A 15,917-nucleotide genomic window follows, 5' to 3' on the forward strand; every position below is an offset into this window, starting at 1 on the left:
AATGTCTGCTAGCTGGTAAATGGATTACAAATTGTGGTATGCTGATATGATAGTATACCACTCTGCAATAAGAGAAAATGAACTATTGATGAACCACTATATAGACGAATTGTAAATCATTATGCTGAGTAAAGAAAGAGTACATTTTGTATTTTATGTATGTGTGTATGTGTCTATGTATATACACAGAAACGTGTGTATATATCTAGTATCTATGTTAATATATAATGTGTATGTCTGTATATAATATATGTATTATCCGTTATATTTTAAAATAATTTGTGTATATATGTATGTATATGTACATATATACACACATATTTAATATATGGTACATATGTGTATATATATGCATGTCTACATGTATATATATAATAAATATGTGTATGTATGTATTAAATATGTGTGTATATAATATATAAATATTGAAATATATATGTTAATTTGAAATATATTATATATTATATTATATACTAAATATATATGTGTATACTTTATATACATATGTATCAAACTAGAAAATTCAAACTGTTTTAGATAGACATGAGCCAGATCAAACTTTGCCTGGGACTAGATTTGAGGGTGATGGAAATATTTGGTATCATGATTACAGTGGTATTTTCAAAAACTTATTCAGCTGTTAAACTCCTTACATTCTGCAATTTATGTAAATTTTCAGCAGTTTATTCTATGTAAATTATACCTCAATAAAGTTCTTAGAGACAGTAAAAGGATCAGTGATTGGCAGGGGTGAGGGAAAAGAGAGAGGGGTGAATTGAAGGAGCACAGCGGATTTTAGGGTGCTGAATCTGTTCTGTAAGGATACTGTGATGGTGGATACACGGCATTATGCATTTGTCAAAACTGGTAGAAGTGTGCAATGTGCCCAGTGAATTTTAACATAGACTAAGGACTGTAGTTAACATAATGTATCAATATTGGTTCACTAGTTGTAACAAATGCACCACATTAACACAAGACTTTAAAAATAAGGAAACTGTGCAGGAAGAGAGGTAATATGGGAACTAGCTATACTATAAGCTCAATTTTTCTGTCAACCTAAAACTCTATTAAAAAATCAAGCTATTTTTAAAACGATGGACTACCTGTATCCAACGTGAAATATGGATTATCAATTTACTTTCTAGGATTATTTTTAAGCTAATTCTTTCTTAAAACTCTGTATTCATTTGAAGAAAAGAGCATTTTTAACACAATTTTCAGTTTCATTGAATTTTTTCCTGTGAGTTAATTTTCCAAATGGTATGTGTATTCCATGTATCATATTCCTCATAAATGATTTCCTTAATCCTTAGCTTTCATTTATTCCAAATAAAAAGCTCACCTTAAAGACCCAAATTAAATGAGAAATATCAGAAATAGTTAACTGATTTTGATTACCAGTGGCAAAAACAAAAACAAAAAAACCTGATTTTTGTTTTCAATTTTTGACTTCCATCCTTTTTCCTCCATGGTTGTCTCTAAAAGGGAGTTTCGAACCTTGGTCATTGAAATGGTGATGGCCACGGATATGTCTTGTCACTTCCAACAAATCAAAGCAATGAAGACTGCTCTGCAGCAGCCAGAAGCGTAAGTGTGCTTGCGGCTTGTGCTTGTGTTTGTATAGGTGTTTAAATGGGTCCTTGTCCATGTGGCTATCCCTTTAAAGAGCATCTCCTTTAACACAACTTTATAGAGTGTTCTCATGCAATGGTGATGTTTGAAGGAGAAAGCATAAAAGTTGTACCTATCACAATGAGGTATGTTTTCATCAGGGTTGAAAAAATAATAGAGGTAGTATCAGTTGTCCCCAGTGAGAATTTAAAATAATTCCCTGTGGGAAACTAAATTATCAGAGATCCCCAATGCAGAGGCGACACATAAAAGTCAGTGACTCTTGGATTCTTGCTGTCTTTTTGAAGGATGCGGTCATCCCAGAAATGGATTTGAGTCCAGAGAGTCCAATTCTGTAAATATAGAGACAAGTTAATGAGTATCCCAGTTGTAGGATGAAATGATGTCTTTTCCTCAATTTAACTGAAGTGGGGTTTGAGATGGAAGAACAACAGAGATTAAGAACTTAATAAGTTTTTAAAAACTCTTATTGAGGTTCTGAAGAGTGTGGTCATCATGTGTTTGGGTGCTTTTGGTTTACAGCATTGAAAAGCCAAAAGCCTTATCCCTTATGCTGCATACGGCAGATATTAGCCATCCAGCAAAAGCGTGGGACCTCCATCATCGCTGGACAATGTCACTCCTGGAGGAGTTCTTCAGACAGGTACCTTGTTGCTCTCTCTCCATCAGGGCTGTCATCACTGGATATTTGATGAATTTTGTATCTCAGTAATGCTAGGGTAAGGACTATTGAGATTACAGTAATTTTGGAGAGGGGAGGGGGACTCCACAGATTATTTTGCTTCTTGGTCATGTGATGTTTGAGTCTCACCTAAATACTGATTTTTAGGACATTATGGTATTTCTAGCCTATGCATTTCTGTTTGGCGGAAAAAAAGTGTTTCCTTGTGGCAGTCTTTTGTCAAAATGTCATTTGGGGGGTTCTTTTACTTTTTTTTCTAGTAGCTTGACAAAATGACAGTTACTTTGGCATCACCCTGTAGGATAAAGATGTTAATCTTGAACTCATGTCTCTATTATAATTGGTTGGGTTGTTTCTTTCTAGTGGACAAGTCCATGATGCAAAATTCTAAACCAAATGTGGCAATTTGGGGTCAGGAAATCACTAGAAACTACTATTCCAATTATATTTAAACTTCACTACATCCTAAGTTCCAGAGTTGTGTTGTCTATAAGAATAGGCAGGATTGGTCTGGTGCGGTGGCTCATGCCTGTAATCCCAGCACTTTGGGAGGCCGAGGCAGGCAGATCATGAGGTCAGGAGATCGAGACCATCCTGGCCAAGATGGTGAAACCCCATCTCTACTAAAAATATAAAAATTAGCTGGGTGTGGTGGCGGGTGCCTGTAATCCCAGCTACCTGGGAGGCTGAGGCAGGAGAATCGCTTGAACCTGGGAGGCAGAGGTTGCAGAGAGCCGAGATCACTCCACTGCACTCCAGCCCGGTGACAGAGTGAGAGAGACTCTGTCTCAAAAAAAGAATAGGCAGGATCTTTAATTATTATAAATTGTTTAGAAACAAATTTTAAAACTGCATAGAACTAGAGAAACAGAAAGGGAAATAAATTCTTGGCACCAAGGCCAAAATGTTTCCAATTCAGGCATGTGCGCTAACCTTATCTCTAGAGGTGCTGCCCTTCAAACATCTGCCTCCAGACATGCGGGCCTGAGATTGAAGGCATGATACATAGATTTGGGGACCTAAATTATAATTAATTAATTCAAGTTAATATAGTTAATTCAGTTAATTCTTGCTAATTCAAGAAAGAGGTTCAACAGCATGGATTCAGAGACTTCTGATTCCATAAAACACTACTTAATAACACGAGTCACAACTTCATCCTGCAAACTGACAAGAGATGGGCTCTTTTGCTATTTATTTAGAGTTCTGAAAGACAATTGCTCTTGTGATAATTCTTACTCTTATATTTCGAGTTTGAATGGAGAAATTGTAGAAGGCACCTGTGTGTGTGTGTGTTTTCCTTCTGAAGCTGTGCATACTATCTAGTAATGAAGTGGGGCTAGAGTTAACAGCACATTAAACAAATGCCACAAGATCCTTTATTGGAGTTTATTTCAACTGATTTATGGCCTGAGTCTAATCAAATTGCTTCTCTAATTCCCTATGGTCTTATCTATGATTTATGTTGGGAGGGTTGGGGGAGGGAGGGATTTAGGATGAGGTTGGACCAGATGTTTTCTTAAGACCCTTTCGTTAGGAAATGCAAGGCATTTCCTTCACTCTGTCTATGGTGCACATGCACACATGCACACATGCACACACACACGCCACAGCACCCTCGAGCTGTTATATATGTATGTCAACAGGTACCCTATTTAGTTTATGGTTAATTCTCTTTGCAGAGTCATTGCTCAGCCTCCCAGAGTAGTTCTCAAAGGGGACTCAATGGTGTGGGAGGAACTAGAACTATACAGGTGACTCTGGAAAATCATCCTTCACCAAGGGCTTCTTTTGAGCTATTTTTCCAAAGGCTGTTTTTCTAATAGTAGTAGGAGGATGTTCTCCAAATCTCCACTCCCCCTATTGTGCTTTCTTTGATAATACTTTTGCAATATCACCCTGTATTAGTCTGTTCTCATGCTGCTAATAAAGACATACTCAAGACTCAGTAATTTATAAAGGAAAGAGGTTTAATCGACTCACAGTTCCACATGGCTGGGGAGGTCTCACAATCATGGCAGAAGAGTAAAGGGACGTCTTACCCAGTGGCCAGCAAAGAGAGAGAATGAGATCCAGGCGAAAGGGATTTTTCCGTTATAAAACCATCAGATCTCCTGCGACTTATTCACTACCACAAGAATGGTATGGGGAAAACCACCCCCAGGATTCAGTTCTCTCTCACCGGGTTCATTTCACAACATGTGGGAATTATGGGAGCTAAAATTTAAGATGAGATTTGGGTGGGGATACAGCCAAACCATATCATTCTACCCTGGCCCCTCCCAAATCTCATATTCTCACATTTCAAAACCAATCATGCCTTCCCAACAGTCCCTCAAAGTCTTAACTCATTTCCACATTAACTCAAAAGTCCACAGTTCAAAATCTCATCTGAGACAAGACAAGTCCCTTCTGCCTATGAGTCTGTGAAATCAAAAGCAAGTTAGTTATTTCCTAGATACAGGCATTGGGTAAATATAACCATTTCAAATGGGAGAAATTGGCCAAATAAAGGGGTTACAGGGCCCATGCAAGTCAAAAATCCAGCATGGCAGTCAAATCTTAAAGCTCCAAAATGATCTCCTTTGACTCTATGTCTCACATCCAGGTCATGCTGAGGTAAGAGGTGGGTTCCCATGATCTTGGGCAGCTCCGCCTCTGTGGCTTTGCAGGGTATGGCCTCCATCCTGACTGCTTTCATGGGCTGGCAATGAGTGTCTGCTGCTTTTCCAGGCACATGGTGCAAGCTGTCAGTGGATCTACCATTCTGGGGTCTGGAGGACGGTGGCCTTCTTCTCACAGCTCCACTAGGCAGTACCCCAGTAGGGACTCTGTGTGGGTGTTTCAACCCCACGTTTTGCTTCCATACTACCCTAGCAGAGGTTGTCCATGAGGGCCCTGCCCCAGCAGCAAATTTCTGCCTGGACATCCAGGTGGTTTCATACATCCTCTGAAATCTAGGCAGATGTTCCAAACCTCAATTCTTGAATTCTGTGCGCCCACAGACTCAACACTCTGCAGAAATCTCCTAGGCTTAGGGCTTGCACCTTCTGAAGCCATGGCCTGAACTGTACCTAGCCCCTTTTAGCCATGACTAGCATGTCTGGGATGCAGGGCACCAAGTCCCTAGGCTGCACACAGCCATTTTTTCCTCCTAGGCCTGTTGGTCTGTGATGTGATGGGCTTCCAGGAAGGTTTCTGACATGCCCTGGAGACATTTTCCCCATTGTGTTGTCTCCTTGTTACTTCTGCAAATTTGTGCAGCAGGCTTGAATTTCTTCTCAGAAAATGGTTTTTCTTTTCGATTGCATCATCAGGCTGAAAATTTTCTGAACTTTTATGTGCTGTTTCCCTTTTAAAACAAAATGCTTTTTTAAAAAAATTATACTTCAAGTTCTAGGGTTTCTAGGGTACATGTGCACAACGTGCAGGTTTGTTACATATGTATACTTGTGCCATGTTGGTGTGCTGCACCCATTAACTTGTCATTTACATTAGGTATATCTCCTAATGCTATCCTATCCCTCCCCTCTCCCTGCTCCCCACAATAGGACCTGGTGTATGATGTTCCCCTTCCCGTGTCCAGGTGATCTCATTGTTCAATTCCCACCTATGAGTGAGAACATGAGGTGTTTGGTTTTCTGTTCTTGCGATAGTTTGCTGAGAATGATGGTTTCCAGCGGCATCCATGTCCCTACAAAGGACACGACCTAATCCTTTTTTATGGCTGCATAGTATTCCATGGTGTATACATGCCACATTTTCTTAATCCAGTCTATCACTGATGGACATTTGGGTTGATTCCAAGTCTTTGCTATTGTGAATAGTGCCGCAATAAACATACGTGTGCATGTGTCTTTATAGCAGCATGACTTATAATCCTTTGGGTATATCCCCAGTGATGGGATGGCTGGGTCAAATGGTATTTCTAGTTCTAGATCCTTGAGGAATTGCCACACTGTTTTCCACAATGATTGAACTAGTTTACAGTCCCACCAACAGTGTAAAAGTGTTCCTATTTCTCCACATCCTCTCCAGTACCTGTTGTTTCCTGACTTTTTAATGATTGCCATTCTAACTGGTGTGAGATGGTATCTCATTGTGGTTTTGATTTGCATTTCTCTGATGGCCAGTGATGATGAGCATTTTTTCATGTGTCTGTTGGCTGTATGAATGTCTTCTTTTGAGAAATGTCTGTTCATATCCTTTGCCCACTTTTTGATGGGGTTGTTTGTTTTTTTCTTGTAAATTTGATTGAGTTATTTATAGGTTCTGGTTATTAGCCCTTTGTCAGATGAGTAGATTGCAAAAATTTTCTCCCATCGTGTAGGTTGCCTGTTCACTCTGATGGTAGTTTCTTTTGCTTGCAGAAGCTCTTTAGTTTAATGAGATCCCATTTGTCAATTTTGGCTTTTGTTGCTGTTGCTTTTGGTGTTTTAGACATGAAGTCCTTGCCCATGCCTATGTCCTGAATGGTATTACCTAGGTTTTCTTCTAGGGTTTTTATGGTTTTAGGTCTAACATTTAAGTCTCTAATCCATCTTGAATTAATTTTCGTATAAGGAGTAAGGAAAGGATCCAAGCCAAAAGAACAAAGCTGGAGGCATCACGCTACCTGACTTCAAACTATACTACAAGGCTACAGTAACCAAAACAGCATGGTACTGGTACCAAAACAGAGATATAGACCAATGGAACAGAACAGACCCCTCAGAAATAGTACCACACATCTATAGTCATCTGATCTTTGACAAACCTGACAAAAACAAGAAATGGGGAAAGGATTCCCTATTTAATAAATGCTGCTGGAAAAATTGGCTAGCCATAAGTAGAAAGCTGAAACTGGATCCTTTCCTTACTCCTTATATAAAACGAAATGCTTTTAACAGCACCCAAGTCACCTCTTGAATGTTTTGCTGCTTAGAAATTGTGTCTGCCAGATATCCTAAGTCATTTCCCTCAAGTTCAAAGTTCCACAGACCTCTAGGGCAGGGGTAAAATGTTGCCAGTCTCTTTGCTAAAACACAGCAAGAGTCATCTTTACTCCAGTTCCCAACTAGTTCCTCATCTCCACCTGAGACCACCTCAGCCTGGATGTCATTGTCCATATTATCAGCATTTTGTTCAAAGTTATTCAACAAGTCTCTAGGAAGTTCCAAATGTTCCCACATTTTCTTATCTTCTTCTGAGCTTTCCAAACTGTTCCAACCTCTACCTGTTACCCAGTTCCAAAGTCGCTTTCACATATCAGGCATCTTTACAGCAGCACCACACTCCACCAGTACCAATTTACTGTATTAGTCCATTTTCATGCTGCTGATAAAGAATACCCAAGACTGGGTAATTTATAAAGGAAAGAAGTTTAATTGACTCACAGTTCGACATGGCTGGGGAGGTATCACAACTGTGGTGGAAGACAAAGGAAAAACAAAGGGATGTCTTACATGGCAGCCAGCAAAGAGAGAGAATGAGAACCAAGTGAAAGGGGTTTCCTGTTGTAAAACCATCAGATCTCATGAGACTTATTCACTATCATGAAAACAGTATGGAGGAAACTGCCCCCAGTTATTCAATTATCTCCTACCGGCTCCCTCCCACAACACATGGGAATTATGGGAGCTACAATTTAAGATGAGATTTGTGGGGGAACACAGCCAAACCATGTCATGCCCTCTACAGCTAAGAGTATTTGGTCCATGGCTAAAGGATAGATAATTGCTAACTCATATAAGTTTGAGGTATTACAGTGATTCTTTTTCTAATTATGAGGAAGTAAAAATGAATTACTTAAACATATGAACATTTTTTTCCTCATAAAGGAAACCTTGTTTGCACATATATATACTCAAATAAAAATGTGCTGGAGGCAATATGAAAATAACCATATTGAATTTCTTGCCTGTTGGGAAGGGACTGTTAACTCATTGCACTGGAACTATTTTTTTGTAATTATAATTCAGTAAATTATTTTCATTGACTTAATATTTTAACCTAGATGCCATAAGCTATAGTAAGTAACACATGTAAGAGAAATGTTGCCTCAGCTCTTAACTATAGATTTTAAATTCGACAATTCAAATGGGAAATCTCAGTGGCACTATAGTGTTTTTAAAAATTACATTTGGAAAGTTGGGTTACATTTTAAAATAAGGGCATAGTCTCAGTGCTGATGGACCATACATTCCATGGTTTGCTAAGAGAGTAAGTTACATCTTCAGTTTTATAACCATAATTTACAAAATCCAAGCCACCTCCTCAGGGTACTTTTTGATGAAATATTGACTTTAAAGAAGTATAAGTTCACCTCGTTGGTAAATACATCATGTTGTAAAAACTGTGAGGTTCATTTTCTTTGTATTGCTGTACAATTTTATATTTTGCAGACATCTCTTACAGTTCTTTTAATGTGTCTATGGTATTTTTCCCATTTTTATTTATCACACATGTTGGTGAGTTTTTCCTTTTTTCTCTATGAAATTATCAGATTGTTTTATTGTTTCTCTTTTTGTTTATAGTGCCTTCACTGGTCTTTTTATTTTTAGTAATTCAGTTCTCCTTTGAGCCGCTTCCAGCACAATCTGCATTAATGTGATAGTTCTAGTTTTCTTCTCTTTTCAGTATCTTTCCTATGCTCTGCTAGGTCTCATTTCCCTGAGCCCTTGTTCTTGATAATTTCAGGAGCTTCTTTCTGTTAATAGTGGCACCATTTTTCTGATGAGTGTTCCCCATCTGCTGTTTGAAGTTCTCTATTCCTGCTTTTGCTGCTGATGTTATAATACTTCCTTCTCCTCCCTTTGCTCTTTTTTATTTATCTCTTCCTTCCTCTTCTTCTTCTTCACCTTTTTCCTCTTCCCCTACATCTTCTCCATCATCTCTTTGTCCTCCTCCTTGTACTCTTCCTTCTGCCCCTTCTCTTCCTCCTGTCTTTTCTTCTTCACTTTGTTATTATTATTTACCATCTTTGAGTGAAATGTATTCTTTTCGGGTCAACTATTTGCAGATTTGTACCACAGGGCAATCAGAGCAGTAGTATTCCAAGCTATCTAGAGTTGTCCTTGGTTTATTATGAGGGTCCTATGAAGTGGTGTGTGAGTGTGTTTGTGTGCGTGTGTGTGTGCATGTATGCCTTGACTTTTTCCTTACTTTTGTAGGGCCTCTTATAATTCAATGTCTATTCTCTACCTAGCCTCTTGGCATCTTGCCTCATTCCTCTTTGATATTTACAGCATTTGGCAGCCCTTTCTCATATAGTTTTGATTTGAGATTACAGATTTTCACTTGGATGTGTGATTGCATTTCTTTTTCTTACCCTCCTCATTTTGAGGTGATAATTTCTGAAAGAGCTAAAACTTTACTATGCTATCTTAAATCCAACATCACAATGCCTTTCTCATATGTTATATTTGTGTCTTCCTCCTCTGAGAAAGAAGAATATACGTTGCTGTGCTTTGTTCAACCTGATCCTTCTGTTTCTTTCCCAAACATTTCCTTTTTCTTTCTGAGAAGACTCACTTGAGATATTACCTAAATGTCTTTGGAAGCTCTTGCACTGACAGGTGCCATCTTCTCTGAACTTCCAATACAGATGAGGCCTTTGTTTCTTTTGACTGGTTTGCTGCCTACATATAGCTACCCCCAAATGTATAACAACACACATAAATAGAAGTTTTGAACTCACTCATGTAAAGTATAGGACTCATGTTTCTTGATTGGCAGGTGGTTCTATGATAAGCAATGATTTTAGACCATACCCTGCCATCTACCTGGCTTCCAAAGTGCTTGTCTACATCAAACCACTAAATCAGGGAAAGCATGGAGAAGTAGGCATAAGAGATGTTGTAGGCCTGAACTGCTGAACTGTGGCAGAAATGCATCCCTTCTCTTCTTCTGTTATTGAGCACTAACTGGCAGTGATTCTAGGCAATGGAGTCTAGCTGTGTAGACAGGAAATGGAGGAGGAGAAGAATAGGGGTTTGGTTAACAGCTACTTGCCTAATTGCTCTCTTTAGTTTGTCTGTCATAAATGTCTGAGTGACCAAAGGAACTTGAGTGTTTCTAACCAAATTAGTCTTCTCATTTATTCAACAGATATTCATTATCTTCCTTCTGCATGCCAACTACATGACTTTATCAGTTGGAGTTATCTTAACCCCTACTGCAGGAATGATATTTAATTTTCTGAGCTGTCCTGGAAGAAGAAAATGAGTGATTTTTTAAAATCCTTTGTGTAAATAGAGAATTTTGCCCTCTTTTGAAAATGTTGACCTCTTCAATAAAGAGGAAAGTGTATGAATAATTTTAAGCTATAGCTATAGAGTCATACAGTATGGTGTTATCACTCAAGTTGGATTCATCAGTAGAAGTTTATTCCTCTACATTATTATCAGCACTGTTTTTTTCCAATTCATAAGTATATCTGCTTTCCAAAGGGAATTCAATTACCTCTGTTTTAAAAATAAGCTTCTATTAGTTGAGTCTACATAGCTCAATTAAATACAAAGCATGTAAATTATGTGTATATTTGGGTATGGATAAGTTCATGGAATTAGAGTTATTTAGTATCAGGTGATTGTTCAATAATGAAATCCAAATTGGTGTTTATACTTTAATAGCCAAATGGAGAGTGTTCACACCCTCCCCATTAAAATGTACTGACAGAACAATTTGTATCCCTGCTACATGGGAATAAAAAGGGTTTTATTTGTTTTAGCTGAACTATCCCACCAAACCATCTACATCACTAGAATTTATGTTATAAATACACTTCCTTTTCTACATATCGCCTAGGTAGAAATCACTCAGGAGGAAATCATTTTTATCATGCCACTTGAGAGAGTAGTTTTCGGTAGAGCGTACTTAAATAAAGAAGCCATTCGTCCCCTGGGGTGTCAATATAGGAAGAGGGTGCAGAAGGAACTGAGCCACTTAGGGACTATTCCTAAAACCCTTGGATGTCCCCAGCTCCCATTGTGACCCCACTGTTGAATTTCCTTAGACACACACTCCTTTTCCGTCCTTTCAGTTAATGCTGCATTGAGCCAACATGTGTTCTCTTCGGTAGCATGCCTTAGAAGGAAGAATCATCCAGTTTTGAACCAGGCCTGGTTGCAGGTTGTTACTATCCTTTATTTGCTATTAAATTAATTTATTGACAGTACTTATTATAATCAGAATGTATTAGGTGAACAAATTCACTAAAAGTTTCTCGAATCTTGACCTTAAATATTAGAGCCACCTGTTGGGAAACAACAGTTCATTTTATTTATTTACATGCATTTTTCTCTTTCATCCTTATAACCCTATGAGGTAGAGATTACTATCCCACATTTAACAAGTGATAAAAACTGAAATGCATGGAAAGAAAATAACTTACCTATGATCTATCTCACATCTGGTAGGAGAAAGAGATTCAAGCACAAGTTAGTAGCTACTATCCTGAGCCAGTAAAATGAATTAGCACAGCTTCACTACTATAAGAAGGGTGACATATTTTTTTTTTCCTTTCCTCTGGGGGTATGACAAGTATTAAGCCTCAGGCCCAAGTTTTTAGAAAACATCTCCATCATTATTTAGACTTTTCATAGTACTTATTATGGTGATGCTTTTTGGCAAGATTGAGAATATATTGGTCGGACAATTATGTTTTATTGTTGTCTAACTTCATAGACACAAGCAATTATCTATTCTGACTCTTTTTGGTCCACTTTTCATTATGGACTAACCTCTGAGGTTAAGAACCGAGAAGCACTTGCTCCAAGTGTGTGTGACTTTAAGTAGCACTAGGGGATCAATCTCAATCAGTCCAGTTTGAATTTTAGTTTCAAACACTGCCCACATCTGGGAGGAGTTCACTAGCTAGACAAAGACCACAGGTTGACCCAGGATGACTTAGGAAAACACAGAAATTCTGCCTGCAGTGCTGGCTGTAGGCCACAAGACATATTTCCTGTTGCCTTATTTTCCATGGAGGTCATAGTACTGCCCAATGAGGCTTTCTTTACAGCAGCATGAGCTTTGTAGTTGGATGGAACTATTGGATCCCAGAGGGCTACAGCCTTTTCTTGTCTTTTATGTAGAGAAGAAGTCTCCATAAAGACTTATTATATAATGTAATTGTAATAATTAAAATAAAGACCAGTGGCCTCTGTGGTGGCAGAAGTCTCTAAATGAAATCTGGGTGACCCAGCCTACTGTTCCTTAATTTACTATGACCTTTTATTTTTCCAGGGTGACAGAGAAGCAGAACTGGGGCTGCCTTTTTCTCCTCTGTGTGACCGAAAGTCCACTATGGTTGCTCAGTCACAAGTAGGTACGTGTTTGCCAGCTCTTTGGTTAGAAGGAAGCACCAAAGCAGGAAGCCTGTAGAAGTAAGCACAGATGCTCTGAGCAGTTCTTTGACTGGGAAACTGGCTCCATTCTGCTGTGTTGTGCTCATGGCTCTGCCTGATTGGATTTATGGAACCACTCTGTCCATTCTTCTCCCTGGAATGTGGCTGTTCGTGGGAGAATTGGACAATGATACTCTTGGTGTCTCTGTCATTCCCTGTCAAGAGAAAGAGGGGGTCCCAACTCTCCAAGGAGATAACAAATGTCATTGGCAGGAAGCCCATTCTACTCCATCCCTCCATTCTGCGTGTAGCACTGTAAGCTGCCAAGGCATTTCTACTCACTGATGCTTCTTCTAGCCCCATTTTCAGGACAGCCCCGTTTCCTGGTTGAATCTACTTCCATGAATGGATCTTTCAAAATATTTTCTTCCTTCTTTCCTGTCTTCCTTCCTTTCTTTTCTTTAAAGCACTTTTTTTTTTAGGTAAGGATAACTTTTGAATTGCTGATAACCATAATATATGCATTTTAAAAATCTTCATCTATGGGAGAGGGCACCAGTGCCCTATCTGAATTAAACGTTGTCAGTGATCTCCACCTTTGAAAAGTCTGAAATCATTTAAGAAAATTCAATAAGAATTATGGATTTTTCTACTTTTGTTTTGAGTGCTTATGCTTTTTAAATAATATATATTGAGTCTTCATATATTGGGCACTGCTAGACATGGTAATAGATGTTATAGGAACAAAGACAAATTATACGTGGTACTTGCTCTCAAACACATTAAACCAGTATTGAGTGATGGGCAAAATGTTACAAAAACAAAAATCTATTAGAATATTATAATGCTAAGGTAGACTTTTGTACATAGTACAATAAGGTACACAACAGAGTGTGTGAGCCATTAGGTTTATTAAGGGGTAATATTTGAGTTGAGTCCCAAGAAGTGCGTAGGCATTGTTTGGGCAAATGGTGTTCTGTGTTGGAGGTGAGCTAGGGGTGGGTAGAAGGTCATTCCAGGCAGAGAATGTAGCATATACAAAGCAGGGAAACTTAAAACTGCCTAGTATGGTCAGCAAATTCTAAACATTTCCATATGGCAAGAACATTGGGTAGGGAGTAGGATGTAGTGAGGGACGTATCAAGCCCAGATTTTATGTAGTGTTAATAATAGCATGTGTTTATACTTTCTTGTAGGAAATGAGGGCATATCTAAAGAATTTTAAGTGAGGTTAAAAATATATAAATTTATGTTTTAGCCTGTGGGCTTAATCTGGCCCACCACCTGTTCTTGTAAATAAAGTTTTATTACAACACAGCTAAGTGCATTCATTTACATATTGTCTATGACTGCTTTTGCACTTCAGTGGCAGAGTTAAGTGGTTTTGATAGAGATGATATGGCCTGCAAAGTCTAAAATAACTATCTGGTCCTTTACAGATAAAGTTTGCCAACCCTGTTTTTAGAAGATTTCTTTGCCAGTAGCATGGAGGATTAATTGGAGGATTTTCAGTAAGATTAGAGGCAAGCAAACCAGTTGGGTGCCTCCTACAGGATTACAAAGAAGATATGATGAATATCAGAACTAAGGTAGTAACAGAGCCTCTCCAGAAGAGAGGTGGCACATAAGGTGTCAAGGATTTGACTGAATGCAAAGCTGAGATAAAGGCAGAACTCTAGATTAAGTGGTTGGACTATGGTTCCATTTACAAAGGTTGTGGGGAATCTTATGAGTTAGTTCTGGTTTGGAAATGTTGAGCTTAGTTTGTCAGGAAAAAAAAAGGCAAAAGTAGTGTCATCAAATACTTTAGTTTCAGCTTAAAACTACACTATAATTAATCATAATACATACTACACATATACAATTACAAAACTATATTAGCCATAATACACATTTGGCTATCACTGTTTCCTTGTCAGTCAGGACACTATTGATATTTGGTTGAGACAGTTCTTGTCTTGTCAATTACATTGTAGGACTTTTAACATCCTTTATGCTCAGCATTAATGCCAGCTTTACCTCTACCTGGGCCATTGTGAAAACTAAATATGCATTCATACATTTCCAGATACGACCTTCAAAGGAGAATGGGCATTTCCTCTGGTTGATATTTAGTTTCCTTCCAGTTTTCATGTGGCTGTGTGGGGAATTACCACCGTCCCCACTAGCTTCAGCTCCTAGTTTTTCTCCTGATTGTCACAGAATATTTGGGTGTCTGAGCTGTTAGGACAATCTCTGTGGCCCAACTTCAGCCATCTCTCTAGCATGGTGATCTCACAAAGGTATAGTTCTAGGTCTGAGCCCTTTTTCACTTTCCAATTCTGTTTCTTCCAACTCTGTTTGCCCCCTCCCATCTAGATGCACCCCCTGTACCTCAAAGTCTAGCATATATGAACCAAAGCCCAGTCATTTCTTGGCCACATTCTCTTTCCATTTTCTGTTTTCCCTGCTTTGTTGTTGGAGTGTCTTTGGCAGATCCCATATAGAGGCAGTACCACCTCCTGCTGTACGGGTATCTGTGCCTGCTTTGCATTTCCACTTTATAGTGGCACTGGTTCCAGCCTTCTTTATCTTTTTTTTTTTTTTTTAGCAATTGCAATAGCTTCTAAATGATTTTCTCATCCTTCTCCCTTCCTGCTTTCTTCATTATTATCTTGCCAGATTAACTTTCCAAAGAACATTTAAAAACTCTTATGACAATGCTGCTCAAACATCTCCAGGAGCCTCCCGTGTCTACTTAAGTCCCAACCCTCTATCTGAATACTTAGAAGCCTCCCTTCCTAGAGCTGTCAATAACTTGCCTTCCCAAGCTTTCCTTCCACAAATCCAAAAGAATCCCTACTCCCTAGTCAGTCCCCAGACACATCTTACACCCTCCCATCTCTGTCACTTGGCTTTTTCCATTCCCACTGCCCAGAGTGAATAGCCACATCTTCCTCTCCACCCATTCTTAAGGGCTCAGCTCAAATGTCACAACTTCAGGCAGGTCGTGTTGTTCAGTCTTAGTCTTTTACAGAGTTCCTATCACAGTGCTTGTTCTGTAGTGGGTGTTGAGTATTTCATAGGTACTTTATTGAACTGTATCCTGAAAAGTCATAGGAAGTTATGTAGGAGAAATGAAACTGACATGTAATATTCAAATCAAGGAATATATAAAGTGAATAAGATCAACCCATTCTCTTGTAATCTGATCTGGAGCTTCTAGATCAGTTTCTTCTGGAAAGTATGGAAAGGCCCAAGGTAATATGTGGTTACTCTGAAGCATTGCCGTT

The 15,917-nt window shown here is 38.7% G+C and overlaps 1 protein-coding gene across 18 annotated transcripts in view; it reads left to right on the forward strand.

Annotated features, from left to right (window-relative positions):
- Nucleotides 1-15,917, forward strand: part of PDE1C (phosphodiesterase 1C) — a 671,184-nt gene that overhangs the window by 575,500 nt on the left and 79,767 nt on the right. For all 18 annotated transcript variants that reach the window (XM_045388996.3, XM_005549840.5, XM_045388994.3 and 15 more), the window contains 3 exons: nt 1,489-1,590; nt 2,158-2,278; nt 12,545-12,626. In XM_045388996.3, the coding sequence (XP_045244931.2) occupies nt 1,489-1,590; nt 2,158-2,278; nt 12,545-12,626 (305 nt within the window). The remainder of the gene's footprint in view (nt 1-1,488; nt 1,591-2,157; nt 2,279-12,544; nt 12,627-15,917) is intronic.

This window comes from Macaca fascicularis, chromosome 3 (assembly GCF_037993035.2).
Source record: "Macaca fascicularis isolate 582-1 chromosome 3, T2T-MFA8v1.1".
NCBI lineage: Eukaryota > Metazoa > Chordata > Mammalia > Primates > Cercopithecidae > Macaca > Macaca fascicularis.